This window comes from Carassius carassius, chromosome 37 (genome assembly GCF_963082965.1).
Source record: "Carassius carassius chromosome 37, fCarCar2.1, whole genome shotgun sequence".
Lineage (NCBI taxonomy): Eukaryota > Metazoa > Chordata > Actinopteri > Cypriniformes > Cyprinidae > Carassius > Carassius carassius.
The window spans coordinates 3,110,385-3,125,908 of record NC_081791.1 but is presented as its reverse complement, the minus strand read 5'-3'; the positions used below and the strand labels follow the sequence as shown (position 1 = coordinate 3,125,908).

Below are 15,524 nucleotides of genomic sequence, written 5' to 3'. Positions count from 1 at the left end.
ACAGTTGTTTTAAGGTTTAAGTCTATAGGGTTTATGAGTTGTAAAATTGTGTAATAAGCAAGTGGTTAGTGGCACCAAAATCCTATTTATACACATATTGTTTTCTTCTTGTGGCTATACTATTTAAACAGTGGGTATCTTCACATCTTTGAATTGATCATACAAATTTATTTCCATTGTATATAATTTACAGTAAAACTGCATTCACTACTCATGGGTTGTCCTAGTGCTGTCACTCTATTGTTATTGGTAGACTGCAAATCAGGATGAACACAACAGTTTGCAGACAATCCAGGACTTGTTTACAAGGAACTTCATGCTCAGGACATGTAGTTTCTGAAAGGGTGCATCCTCTAACTGATTTACTGTCAGTAACTGTCTGATTTAGCCCAGGTTTGACACGGCAGAGTTTCAGCAAAACATCCCATTGCTCCCTTTGGTTTTCTCTGTCTCCTCCATTGCTGTGGCACTTTGTATGCTTAACACACCTGCTTCCAGCAGTCCAGGTAGCTCCATTTTGGCCTTTCACTATTGATACCTCAGGAAGTGTTTTTTTCTGTGCGTCTGGTCTCAGCTATCTTTGTACAAGATGTGTGTACTGCTGTTAGGGTTATGCTGTATGTTCCTATTAATGGGGTGTTTTGGGGGGATACACTCACTTGTCTTCCATTTCAAGCTTGCACTCTAAAACAATGCTGGGTTAAAAACAACCAACTTGGGTAATTTGGCAACCCAGTGCTGGGTAAATATTGGACAGAACTAGGGCTGCACAATTCATCAAATTTCTAATCGCAATTACAATGGATGCCACAATTACGTAATCGTTCAAAGTCCACCTATGTTATTCTGCATGCTTAAGGTGCGTATTTTGCTTTCTACATGTTATTTTAAGGGGTTTTCCATTGTTGTAATTTTAGTTTAACACTATAATGCCATTGTTATTTGTACTTTTTTATAATTTAAAGAAGAAACCAATCCAATATACAGTTGACATTTGAGGCTTAATACTATATAAAAGCACTAAAAGTTTTTCAACTTGTTTATTTTCATATAAAAATATGACATGCAGTTGCATCAAACAATGGTATAAACATAATTCAGTGATTGTGGTAATCTTAATTAATAATTGCAATTACAATTTCAAGAGAATAATCGATAATTATGATTTTTGTCATAATCGTGCAGCCCTAGGACAGAACACATGCTGGGTTATTTTGACCCAGCTGGTTGAGTTAAACATTTTTACCCACCATGCTGGGTTGTTTAATTTAAGTCATCTATAGTTTAAAAATTATTATATTGCTGGCTTAAAATGGGCTGGAAATTAAAAATCACACACAGAATTACTATAGCCAACAGTAATAATCAAAAGATGAATATGTTTTATTAAGCAAGAACACCCATGTACAAAATACAAGACAAATTAAATTTATTTGGGTGAATACAGCATAGTTTACAATATTATTGTACATACATTTAAACTCATTTAACAAGCATTTTAGAAATAAAAGGGCACATTTAAAAAATAGCATTTTATATTTCATTTATTCACTTCATTTCCTAATGATTTACACTACTGATACTGATATTTTGGATCAGTTTTATTACTCAAAACTGACTTTAATCTTAAGTCCAACACGGAACCCTCCGGAGAATCACTGGGAAACATGATGAAAATATAGGAAACATATACAACAGGAACATAATCAGGGTAAAACAGAACAGGTGAGAAGGAGCTAATTACCAAACCAGGAAACTAAGGGGAAGCAGGCAAAAGGGAAGAAAGCTAAAATAGAGAGGATCTGCTGGCGTCAGTCTCCTGGTGGGCAGCGTGCAGAAATATAGCTCCATTGCGTTTGCGTCCTGGCTCCCAGACCGTTCCTCATCCTGCTCTCCTTTCTCTCTTCCACTTCACTTCCTGTCTCATTACTGTCCTATCATAATAAAGGCAAGAAGGCCAAATCTTTAGAAAAGCTCAAGCTTAACAAACAGAGACCATGCATGTAAGAGGTGTGATTTAGAAGTGATATTTCTTGAAAGTTGTGATGATCACACTATAAAAGGTGTGTTAACAGTGAAAGTGAAGATTCTAGCAAGCAACTTTGTAATGTTTTTGTGAAGTAACCACCAGGTTCTGCTTTGGTATACAGATAAAGGCAACTTTTGAGAAAAGAATCTCATGTAATTTTTTCCAGGTCAGTTTGCAATACAGCACAGAAACTTTACTCAGTCTGCTGTATGTACATTGAATTGAAACTATTCTTTTAGTCTTATATATCATTTATACACAAGTGTTTGTGAGCGTTGTGTGTCTTGGCTTATACAGGTCCTTCTAAAAAAATTTGCATATTGTGATAAAGTTCATTATTTTCCATAATGTAATGATAAAAATTAAACTTTCATATATTTTAGATTCGTTGCACACCAACTGAAATATTTCAGGTCTTTTATTGTTTTAATACTGATGATTTTGGCATACAGCTCATGAAAACCCAAAATTCCTATCTAAAAAAATTAGCATATCATGAAAAGGTTCTCTAAACGAGCTATTAACCTAATCATCTGAATCAACTAATTAACTCTAAACACCAGCAAAAGATTCCTGAGGCTTTTAAAAACTCCCAGCCTGGTTCATTACTCAAAACCGCAATCATGGGTAAGACTGCCGACCTGACTGCTGTCCAGAAGGCCATCATTGACACCCTCAAGCAAGAGGGTAAGACACAGAAAGAAATTTCTGAACGAACAGGCTGTTCCCAGAGTGCTGTATCAAGGCACCTTAGTGGGAAGTCTGTGGGAAGGAAAAAGTGTGGCAAAAAACGCTGCACAACGAGAAGAAGTGACCGGACCCTGAGGAAGATTGTGTAGAAGGACCGATTCCAGACCTTGGGGGACCTGCAGAAGCAGTGGACTGAGTCTGGAGTAGAAACATCCAGAGCCACTGTGCACAGGCGTGTGCAGGAAATGGGCTACAGGTGCCGCATTCCCCAGGTCAAGCCACTTTGGGCTACAGAGAAGCAGCACTGGACTTTTGGACAAATTTTGCATGTCATTCGGAAATCAAGGTGTCAGAGTCTGTAGGAAGACTGGGGAGAAGGAAATGCCAAAATACCTGAAGTCCAGTGTCAAGTACCCACAGTCAGTGATGGTCTGGGGTGCCATGTCAGCTGCTGGTGTTGGTCCACTGTGTTTCATCAAGGGCAGGGTCAATGCAGCTAGCTATCAGGAGATTTTGGAGCACTTCATGCTTCCATCTGCTAAAAAGCTTTATGGAGATGAAGATTTCGTTTTTCAGCACGACCTGGCACCTGCTCACAGTGCCAAAACCACTGGTAAATGGTTTACTGACCATGGTATTACTGTGCTCAATTGGCCTGCCAACTCTCCTGACCTGAACCCCATAGAGAATCTGTGGGATATTGTGAAGAGAAAGTTGAGAGACGCAAGACCCAACACTCTGGATGAGCTTAAGGCCGCTATCGAAGCATCCTGGGCCTCCATAACACCTCAGCAGTGCCACAGGCTGATTGCCTTCATGCCACGCCGCATTGAAGCAGTCATTTCTGCAAAAGGATTCCCGACCAAGTATTGAGTGCATAACTGAACATAATTATTTGAAGGTTGACTTTTTTTGTATTAAAAACACTTTTCTTTTATTGGTCGGATGAAATATGCTAATTTTTTGAGACAGGCATTTTGGGTTTTCATGAGCTGTATGCCAAAATCATCAGTATTAAAACAATAAAAGACCTGAAATATTTCAGTTGGTGTGCAATGAATCTAAAATATATGAAAGTTTAATTGTTATCATTACATTATGGAAAATAATGAAATTTATCAAAATATGATAATTTTTGGAGAAGGACCTGTATGTATTTGCTAAAATGGCTCTTGACAGGCATCAGTATGCACAGATGGAGTATAGAGAGCAAACTGGCACTCAGTTAATGTTGATAATGACCCAGAAGGTTCAGAAAGTTCTCAGTGTGTTCATCAGTTTAGAGCAGAGGGCTGTTACCGGTGTGATGTACATCTATAATCTATGCTACTGCTATCTAGACAGCAGTGTGGAAGTATGTTTCCTTGCACCTTCTGTGCTTCATGTTTTTTTGTTTTGTTTTCTTTTGTAACATGTTTATTGATGTGTACCCCGCCTGGCTGCTCACATGCATGAACTGCTCACCTACTGAAACTGGGGCTTAATTGTCTGTAAGTGCTGGTGCTCAGTGCATGTGTGTGTGTGTGTTTTAAATAGTCTGATGATAGTGTCTTAATGTTCATGCAAGTCTGTTCTTTCACTTCTTTTTTAAAGGGGCTTTCACTTGTATCTGTTAGATGGCCGATGAACCTCATGCATACAAACACAGAGTGCTCTCCTTTAATCAAATGCTTGGTGTCCCTGCAAGTCTCATCAGTTCATGCTGATCAGACCTTTGAAGACTGAGTCAAATGCGGATTTCAATGTAGTTTTTGTTCACACATTATGTTTCATGCTTTTTTTATATATATTCATTTTGATTGATGATTTGTATATTCATTTGAAGCTGATTGCTGCTTAGACTTGTCCATTAAAATATCTAACATTGGGAATCAAACAATGTGATTGTCTGTCAAAAATAAAGAGACAAAACAGCTGAAGATGTGTCAGTTTTACTCACTCCAAAGAGCAATGCTTTGCATGTTAAAGATTTGTTGTTAACTTAATTCACATCGGCAATAAAAGCAGACAACTTTTGTCTTGTCGACAGAACCATCAGACATGGTTTTGTAAATGAATTTACCATTCAGAAGACCTTTTTCTTTCTACATTTCTTTTTTCTGCTGCACTATCTGCACTGCTGTCTATGGCTGAATAGTCCATTTCTCCAGGTTAGGACACAGGTCAAACAGGAAATACGCGCTACGTTAATCGCGTTAATCGCGTTAATCGCGTTATAAAATTAGTGCCGTTAAAAATGAGTTTGTGTTGACACGTTATTAATGCATTAATTTTGACAGTCCTACTTTATCCATCTCAATAAACATTAAAAATTCCTAGGCTAGTCCCAGACTAAAGCAGATTTTTGAGCTGTCTCAACTAAAAATATCTTGCTCTGACATTTCTTAAATATGTCTGCGCCATGGATCTGTCTCAAGACGCACACCTTCTAAGGCATTTTTTTAAAAGCTGCTTTAATATCTTTTTTTATTTATAAATATCTTAATTAACTAAGGCCTAGTCCTGGCTTAAGCTAAGCCCCGTCAGTGAAACCAGGCCTTAACGTCTATGGAGGAAATGATTATGAAAATACACGTGGATACTTACAGTACTTCACTTCTGTAGATTTTCACTTCAAAATCTAGTTGACTTAAAGTGTTTGAACACTTAATTAGTTCATTAATGTTTGGTCCACGTCTCTCCTCACAGGGCTCCATCTTTAGAAGACCTGCTCTGCGCCAGAGAGACCCTTCCTTCCAGGAGCATCTGTTCCCTGACAGACACAGCGCTCCAGACTCCCTCCTTGGGTCACTCTTCGAAAGCCATCACACCACACCCCACTACAGCACCCAGCCAACACGGCTTTCAGAGAGCAGCACATGATCAGCAAGCACAGACCCTGCGCTATCAGCACACTGGTGTGAGCTTCAGACACACACCAGCCAAACATCTGTGTTTGATGCCTCTCGCTCTTACTTCATTCTGCCTACAGGTGAAGGTCACAAGATTAGAATAAGAATTTATATTTTGCATAAAGAATACCAAGGACCATTAAGATATATTGCATTGTTACATATTTTTTGCTGTAATGCATTTTAAAGTTATTAAAACTATTATTAGTATTAAAAATTATTATTATTATTTTATTATCAAATAGTTTTTAGTCAGTTCCTTGAATGATATTTTGGTTAATATTAGCATACATTAAAACCAGTTACCATGCTGCACAAATATTTTTACATTTAAATAATGCATAGTTTTGTTTATCACATTGCAGTAGTATGATTTTAATAGCAATCAAAGTTTTGTGTTTTCCTATTTATTTATTGAGAATTTGAGGAGTGTGTTTATTTGTGCTTAATATCAGCGAAAAATCTTAATGGTCCTAAATACGGGTTTTGTTGCCTTCATGCAAAATATGATATTTATTTTCCCGACAGGTTTTCTTGATTTCTTTGTGAGGTTATAAAAACAAACAAAATAGTGGGTTTGCTAGTATTCAAACATTGTCATTCTGCTAGTTTGAGTGAATGTCTGTATTAGTCGTAGATGACAGCTCCACATGTTGTCTAAACCATCATTAATCAATGTGCCAATGACCATTGCACCCACTATGTTTTATGTGTAGAACAGTAGTGTAACTGAAACCATTGTAAGCAAAAAGCGATGTTATAGAATACTGTAAAAGATGTATTCACAACTTTTTGAGAACAATATCTTGGTCAGTTTGAGTGGAAGTCATATTTAAAGAAGTATGCTAATAGAAACCTTCCGTTGTGATCTATTATAAAGCACAAATGCAGTATCATGTGGCACTTTGACGTTGTATAGCATCATATAAATCTTACAGACTTACAGTAAGGGTTTTGAGGAGATGTTAAAATATGTCTGCATGCCTGGAGTAGTTTTAATAATGATCTTTTTATGATTTCTTTTTTTCTGAGGGCCAGTGACGGAAATATTTTTCTATATTTTATGGATTGTTCTTGTTTGTTTTTAAGTGCAATATGTTTGTCATGATGACGTGGTCATGCCGGAGCATCTTTACTATTACTTCATCATAGTGGCATAGAGATTCTCATCAAACTAGTGTTTTTACACTGAACGAAACGTCAAAGTGATCAGCTAGGCTTTAACTGTGATTTGTTATTGATGTTGTTCTTGGGTGTTTATTTATTATTGAAAATAAACCAGTGTTAACATGGCAATGAAGTGCAATCATGTAAAAAGTACTCTTCTTTTTTTACTTTTCAACAACCAGGAGATTGTTTCAGGTGAATATTCTGCTCTATTATGCAAGCATCTGTAATGTTTAGAGTAATCTAGAAATGAACTTTTAGTCTGTGAAGTGAGGCAAATGAAAATGATTGTTGTAAAGATGCAATCTGATCAGATATATAAGCTGATATTTTTCAAAATTTTGTAACCTTTGCTTCTGAGCATGTTTTCATGACCCCAAACCAAAGCCTTAGGTTTTCTTGTCAACATATCACAAATACTGTGTTCAATATTCAATCTGATGTACTAAAGTCAACATGAACAGACTAAACTAACCATGTTTACTTCGCTTAATAATACGTCCCTCGTGTTAAATTCAAAGAAAAAATAATCATCTTATTCCTTCTATTTAAAAAATGTACTTGAAATCATTGCACCCTTTTATTTCTAAGCCCCACTCCTTCAATCGCTGGCCATTTTTACATCATTTCTTGATGGATAAAAGAAAACCTTTTTTTCTTGTTAATGTCCTTTTTGGGGAGGGGGGGGGGGCTCACAATGAAGTAAAATGGGTTTGTTAATGTCGTTTCATGTTGACTTTAAGAAAACAAATTTAAAAGATCTTGCATTTATATTACATTTATATTACAACCGTTTCCAAAGATTTTTGTTCTGCATAAAATATTAATAACATGAGAAAATTCTGATATTTTGATTGACAGATGAAGGACTGAAAGTTCAGATACACTGACCCCCGTGAGCTGATCAACACTCAGCCTTAACTCTTTTATTTCACTTTACCTCTCTTTCTTATTAATGTCTTTTTCTGTGTTTCTTCATTTCATGTGCTCGATCTGTCGTTCTGTACTGTGTTGTGTGTTACTGCAGATAATGCATCTCATCCGTGTAAAAGATGGCATAAAACGATCTTGTCCCACTATTAGCCCATGTAAAGAGGGCTTGTAAAGACACATTTGAGCAGTAATAGATATATTAGGGGACCAAGTTAGGGACCATTGTGTATATAGAGTCTACAGTATCCTGACTGCATAATATGAGGTCTATCTTTAAATGCGAGGTGTGTCCCGTCCCCGTCTGTTTTGCTGTGCATTACTGAAACAGACTGATGGATGTTTCTCTCCTCACAGGCTGCTATCACTCTGTCCAAATCAACCACCCCGAGGAATAGGTCATAATAAAGGGCATTGGTTTATCTTGTTGTTGTAGAACAGAGAATGCTTGTCTTTGGAGATTTTATTTTATGTGATGGTTATCTATGTCAGTGTACAATGTAAAACTCAAACTGTGACGACATTCAGAACATAAAATAAAACAATTAAATGATACGGACAGCTGACTGATCGGTTTGTATTCAGTAGTCTGTCATTTTTATTATTTTTGATTTTGATGTATTCACATTTAAAGAGGGATTGCAGATTTTCATGAAACTAAAGCAGATGAGTACATTTCAAATGGGAATCTTGTTTTGGTGGCATGTACGCACTGCAGGCTAAACATCGCTCATTCATCATGTATATAGCAAGTTATTGCGTTTTCAATTTTTTCTGACTCATCTCAACTGCAGATAAAAGCACACAGCTCTTTCAGTGGGCAGGGCATGTGTAATGTGCTGCTGGAGATAGTCTTATCCTCTGCTCACACGAGGGATGATCACGGGATGCTGCTCAATACAAACTTTCACAAATACAGTTCCAGACGTTCACAGTTTAAAGCGCCAGCAATGCCTGTTTTGATGTACAGAAACATTTGCAGAAAAAACTATAGTGGATGTACGTCTTAGCTTAAAGCCAGAATGATTATTACAGGTTTTCAGTTGCTGTCAATCACATGCTAAAAGGTAAGTCTTACATCCATTACACACACAGAAGTCTGTCTTATCTGAGTGCATTCAAACATTTCAAGAGAGACTTTAATGTCTAGTTTTGGGGTCACATACTGTATGTACAGACATATCAAAAAGCTCATTCCTTTATATAAAGCAGCAAATATGTTTTATTATTACTACACAGTGCTGTTTATAATGTCTAGTCTGTCTAACCTTTTGAGATGTTTGACCTGTTTCATGTCACTGTTGGACAGTGTTACTTTAACACTCTATACACTGATGTCATATTTTGTAATATTTGTTTTGTTTTATTGTCCTTTATTTCTCAATGAAAAAATTGAGGTCAATACAAGTTAAGCTCTGTTTACAGTAATGCAATATTATAAAGCATAAAGTACTGCTATAGTTCTGTTATTTGTTGTACTGTTCTAGGTGGATGCACTTCTGGTTATGAATTTTATCTATGTACATATTTTATCTTGTGCACATCATGCAAAAGTTACAGCATTGTCTTTTCATGTTTATATGTTCTGTGTATATAGTAGTGGAAGTAACTTCGCACAGACGAGATATTTTAGCAATTTTATTTAAATGTTGGTTAGAAATACTGAAGTTATTCACAAGCTGCTCAAAGAGCTGTCCTTGACAGAATACAAGTGTTGTTTCCTACAATGGATTGTGAGTAAATATCCACCTCTTCCAGCTTTTGTTTTCTTATATCCGCTAAGGTTTAAGACTTTTTGCAAACCTGTTTGACTGATTAGATCAAAAGAATTCAATTTGTCATTATTTTGGTACAAGTTTTACAGGACTGTCCCATCCAATCCATGTTGTGGATGCACTGACAGTAGCAAGTCTCAGTACTTGGGCTTAAAAAGGTTGGTGACCACTGCTCTAAAAATACGTCTTGCAGATGTAAATGCAAATAGACGTGCTATCAGGGTATACTCCAATACAACTGACCTATCGTCCACCCCATTAGTTATTGTTGTTCCCTCAGATAAACAAACGGAGCTAACTCTCTTACAGTGACAGCTGTCAGTGTGAATGATGTTTTTGAACAATTTTGGACACAGAAGGACCACCATTCAAGTGGGAATTAAATATTCCATGGATTGATATATAAAATATTTTAAAATAATTATGGTGGGTAACTCAAAGTGAGGGTATACAGATCACAATGCAAGCGGGAGAAGTCATTACGATCGTCTTGATCACGGATGACAACATGCAGGATCAACACTGTTCATGTATCACAGGGCATGGTTACGTTAATGTACATTTAACCATTTAATATGGAGATGTACTGAATTGTAGACCTTTGTTTTATGTGTTTTAGACATACACTGTACATAATGTGAGAACAGTTCACTATTTAGGTGTACTTTAGCATGGATTTGCTAACTTAAATGTTAGCTAGTTTTAGCCAGAGATACTTTTAAAATAATACTTTTTATAATAATACTTTTTAGATAAATTTGTGTCTTCATTGGGATTGGGGTTGAATGCTTAGGGACGTTTTGTTTGAGTCTAGGAAATGTAATAAAATAAATTCTATTGCCCATCCTCTCAGGTTACCAGGAATCAGTGGTACAAGGAACCCAGGCACATCATTTTACTATTGTTGAAGCATAAACACCATCAAACCAACGTGAGCTTCAGATATTCTCTCTATGGCACTGAAACCTAAAGATTGAACCTAAACCTACTAATTGGCTCATCTGCGTTCAAGGGGAGGGACTAACCATTAGGTCAGTTGACTGACGCTACTCAGGCTTCAGATTTTTATTGCACGTAATGTTGTCAATAACTCCCTGCATCTAAAGATATGTGCTAAAGTATTTGTGGTTTCTTCACACACAGGATGCTCTTTGGTTCAGGACTAACCCTACTCTTGTGCTCGATCTTTGCACATGTCAGTTCCCAGTCCTGCAGGTGCAAGTCTTTGCCGTCCCGAGGTCTGAGGGTGAACTGCAGCTCGCAGGGCCTGAGAAGCATCCCTCATCTTCCTGCAGAAACCACTGAACTCCTGCTGCAGAATAACCTCCTGACCACTGTAAGTCCAGGGCATTTAGACCGGCTCCACCTCCTGCAGCTGGTCAATTTATCCGGGAACCCCTTCCACTGCGACTGCAGCATCCAGTACTTAAGACAATGGCTACAGAGGAATAAAGCTGTCTCTGTGATGCCGGTGTGTGCCAGTCCTACAGAACTAGCCCAGAGGTCCATCGATGAGCTCACTGATGCTGATTTCGCATCCTGTGTCTCTGATCACTGCTTTGAGTGGGTTTATAATGTCATCTTATGCGTCATGCTTTGCTTTCTCATTGGTTTGCTGCTGTGGTGCCTGCAGCTAGCAAGAAACTCTACGTTTATTCTGGGAATTGATGAGAGACACAGGGGATTTGAGGCAGAATCTCTTCGATCGCTCAAACCCAAACACAGAGTGAGGATGAGGTGCAGTATCGGGTCACTAAGCCCAGGAACCGATGACATGGACAAGCCTTTACTCAACATGGACATCCTCCCTCAGATACTGGACGTCCTGCACAAACAACACAACATTAAGATTAAAGTACCGTGAAAAACTGAACTTTGTACTGATGCCTTCTAGTATATATTTATGATTTAACGCCATGTCAGCAGCAGTGGCATGGCAAGAGGAAATATTTTAATTTCACAAAGATATTTATTATATATCACGTCAAAAGAATTATATAACAATTTTGTTTGAAAATTATATATATAAATAAATAAATATGTACAAATATACAAAAACATACATACATGAAAATAATATCAAGAACGAACAAAAGTTATATATATAAATATATATATATATATATATATATATATATATATATATATATATATATATATATTTATTTATTTAATTTATTATATTGCATAAAAGAAAAATGAATGAAAACAACCTCTAAGCCAAACAAAAGGTTTGAAGCGAATCATTATTATTAATTTCAAACTCCAGGCTAGTGAGGCTATCTTTGGGACAGGGTGTTGCTCACCGGGGCCCAGATGTTAAAAAAGTTAAATCAGTTGGGTTAGGGTTATTAGTGGCCAAGAGTGATATCTGGTCTAGAAAAATTGGACATCTTCACCTTTAATTAAAAAAAAACCTAAATAAAAATGTGCAAGATTTTGTAAGCATATTGCATATTTGCTTAGTCAGTTGTTTTATTTGTGATAATAGTGCAATTAAATTATTACCAAATTGTGCTGTAATCATTTTTGGCCATGCTGCCATACAAAGAAATTATGAACACATGCAAAAACAAGAGGACCAATGAAATATAAATAATGTATGTTGTAATCAGCAATGTTGCCAATTTAATGATTTTGTCACTAGACTTGGTGACTTCCTTATCCCTTTATAGACGTCGTTTTTTTATTATTATTGTTATTTTTTTAAACCTAGCAAAACAAATCAGTTTCTTGGACAAACTGATGTATATAAATATAAATATAGATCAGTGAACTCACCTTTATGAGGTCATCTAGCAACATTAAGTGACCAGTTTAAGCTACGTTCAACTGAAAGCAGTTGGCAACACTGGTATGTTTTTTTGTTTGTTTGCTTGTTTTTCGTATTTTGATGGATTAAGTGAAATGTGGGGTCATTAAAAAACATCCACACATCACTTTTGACTGCTGTTGTTTGGTGGGGTTAGTGCCACAATATGTAAGACCCTGCTAACTGTGACATCACCGGTGCATTGCTGCATGTTTCCAAATTTCTAGCCATAAAAAATAAATAAAATTAATTACTACTTTTCATTACTTATATATATATACTTTTTGATCTTGACAATCAAGCTTGTATTGTTTTATCAACTCCATATTATCATATAACTCCAATATGTCATATTTGTGTCTCCTCCTCTTTGCTGCCATCTTGTTACTCCTAACAAGACCTCTTCAGCTCTCTTAAATAATTTAGGAGCTAAGACCTAGTCTGAATACTAAGCAACCTTTATGAATCACACTTATTCTTTAGTCTAGGAAAAAGAGTAAAATTAAGTCATTCTTTGAATTTTGACACTTAGGACTAAAATTTTACTCTGAGCACCTTTCTTTATTCATACGGCCCCTGGTCTTTTATGATTGGATAAATATACAATCAGTGAAAATGTACAAAGTAGGTGTAAACAGGCCCACGCTGTCACACACACACACACACACACTGTTTGTCTGGAATACACTCACAAAGCAGGCTTATGCAAGAGTGTATCTCTTCTCTCTTCTTTCCATTTAGACTTTCCTATTTCTGCCATCTAGTGGCTAAATAAAACTTAAATCTTACCCTTCTCTTCAGAGAATAAACATTGAAACAACCTTAGAACACTATAACACAATGCTTTGATGCATTAACACATTCTGAACACTTTGAGTGATAAGTAGCCTAATTACAGAATTACTGGAACCACCATCCTATGTTCACTTCATGCACTAAAGAATGTTTATTGAGGAGAGTGTTCATTGGATTTAGTCTAGTATTTAAACAAATAAAAGAACAACAGTCTGCTTGTTGCAAATCATGAACTTTCCCATTAATCTATAACACAAAGTCATTTGACTTTGCTGTTTTTAGAAGCTCCTTATAGTTTGACATTTGCTGTAAATGCTCTTGAACCTGAAAGTGCAAGCTTGGTTCACTTTTTCAACAGCTCACTTGAAACCCCGTCACAGAAGTCATGTTATCTTTGACATGGGAACAGGTCTTTGTGTCTATGCTGACAGGCAGTACATTACAGTATGCATCTTACGGCTATGCAGTTCAAAAGGTGTAGCCACGTGGTAGCATGAGGTGTTGCCCACTGCCCAGAAATCGGTTCATTTCCAAGGTTTCTATTCCTATGCTGCAAACTGGATACTTTGTTTAAACGCTGTAAAATAATTTACTGCCCCATTAGTTTGTGGGCAATAATGTTGAAATGCACATATTGGATATCATCAAAAGTCAATTGTGTGGACTGTCTTATCTCCTGAGAATTATTTAATCCAATCCATTGGTGCTTTTCTTTAGTTAAATTGACAAATATTGTACGTAGTGACAATATTTCCACTAGACAGTGGTCACCATGCACAATTTTACAGTCCCGCAATGGATATTTCACATCTGATGTCAACGTTAGTTTCAAGCTCTTTGCGCCACCTTTTGTCTTTACCAGCCTTTCTTTTTCCGTGTATGAAGCTGAGCGAACTGAAGGCAGGTCTCTGATGCAGCAATGAGCTCAGAGACAGACAAGTGAGATACTGTGGTGACAATTTCTGGTTTGTCTGTTGCATCACCGATCTCAGGCAAAGGGAGAATCAAATTGATGCCTCCTTGTGTCCTCGCTCCTCGATCCTGTGAGTCAGAAACCGATCAAACTTAGCCATCTTGAAGGACATCTCAAACCTCTTATTGGACCATGAGGAGGCGAGGAGTGAGGAAGCTTCCCGAGGAGCTGTGAGCGAAGAGGCACAGGTGTATCCAATGCAGAAGTCTTTCTTGTCACAAAAGTCAAGTCATTGTTTATATAGCACTTTTTATAATGCAGATTGTGTTAAAGCAGCTTTACAGTATTAAAAAAGGGAAATAGTCTGGAGTTCTCCTCTGGCAAGATGAGACCAGCAGTTTAACTCTAGGTTGCAACAAAGTCAGATTGTGCAGAGGACTCATCTGTTTCCCAACCTGATGCACATATAAATTCTCCTCCCTCTTCACATCTATCAAAATAATCATAATTTGTTTGCCTTTGCAGTTTTAATAAACCATGCATCTCATGTAATCTTGCTTTATTAATATTCATTACGATTGTCTTCTGAATGGTTTGGTCAAAAATCACAAATCCTGTCTCTTTAGATCGGGTGTTTCATGCAGAGTTGAATGATATCTAATTTTCCCATGTTAGCCGTATCATCACAAAATTTTCACACATATGTATGGGCACAGTCTTAGGACACATACAAAACTTTGTGGGATTGTGCCTCTTTGTGGAGCTATAATTGAACAAAACATGATATTGCCATTGACTACAATAGAGTTTTATAATATAAAATACCATATTTCACAAATGCATTGATGCACCATTACAAAACTTTGTATGTACCATCAAGACTATGACTTTAAAGTACTCAAATAGTTTTGAGACAGTTATAATGAAATTTTAAATAAATGCTAATAGCTTTCTGTGAATTTTGCCTATTGTAAAGAGACAGATTAACAGATTCCTTGGGTCATGCTGAGAATAGTATTACCAATGTTGCCATAGTCAGCCAAAATTGATTTTCTTCTTCTTCAAAAAAAAAAAAAAACTCTTTCAAACTCCTCCTAGACCGTTGGTCTGATTTTAACTGGAATCATATAATCTTCAGACCATGTTGACAAACTATTATGGATTTTGTGTCGATAGACAAAACCATTTCTCAATGATGAATTTGGTGTGATGCTCCATGCCATGCTTAGCTCCTCAGTTTGCCGTTGGAGTGCATTGCCCAGTAATTGCTGCTTGCAGCTATATTTATAATTGTTATTACAACTTTGTAGTAATAAATGAAGAGATGTATAATAAACACAGATGACTTGTAACTGCTTTAAAATATCCATCATGTTTTAATTTGCATGCAACAATGAATTTGGTTTGATGCACCTGTTTCTGTGAAGATGAACGTCAGATGTTTGCTAAATGTTCTGTTGTCCCACAGGAATGGCATACAGCTGTAGCTGACAGGCAATGCTAGCTTATTAGCAGGTGGCTG

The 15,524-nt window shown here is 36.7% G+C and overlaps 2 protein-coding genes across 4 annotated transcripts in view; both read left to right on the top strand.

Moving 5' to 3' along the window:
* Positions 1-5,521, top strand: part of LOC132117848 (IQ motif and SEC7 domain-containing protein 1-like) — an 85,646-nt gene extending 80,125 nt beyond the window's left edge. Inside the window, exon 13 of one of the 2 annotated variants that reach the window (XM_059527162.1) lies at positions 5,408-5,521. In XM_059527162.1, the coding sequence (XP_059383145.1) occupies positions 5,408-5,421 (14 nt within the window). In that variant the 3' untranslated portion in view covers positions 5,422-5,521. Of the gene's footprint in view, positions 1-4,312; positions 4,410-5,407 lie in introns of those variants that run through there. The other variant, XM_059527163.1, reaches the window with a different exon arrangement.
* A 3,112-nt stretch (positions 5,522-8,633) lies between these two features.
* Positions 8,634-11,355, top strand: LOC132117650 (platelet glycoprotein IX-like). Of its 2 annotated transcripts, XM_059526974.1 has the most exons (3): positions 8,634-8,774; positions 10,336-10,513; positions 10,626-11,355. In XM_059526974.1, exon 3 carries the CDS (start codon positions 10,627-10,629, stop codon positions 11,344-11,346), a length of 720 nt encoding a protein of 239 aa, XP_059382957.1. In that variant the 5' UTR covers positions 8,634-8,774; positions 10,336-10,513; position 10,626; the 3' UTR covers positions 11,347-11,355. The 2 variants fall into 2 exon arrangements, with proteins under 2 accessions (XP_059382957.1, XP_059382958.1); XM_059526975.1 differs by lacking the exon at positions 10,336-10,513.
* The last annotated feature ends 4,169 nt before the right edge of the window (positions 11,356-15,524 follow it).

Coding starts and splice junctions, on each gene's coding strand:
- LOC132117650 (XM_059526975.1), top strand. CDS start 10,627: ATGCTCTTTGGTTCAGGACTAACCCTACTCTTGTGCTCGATCTTTGCA.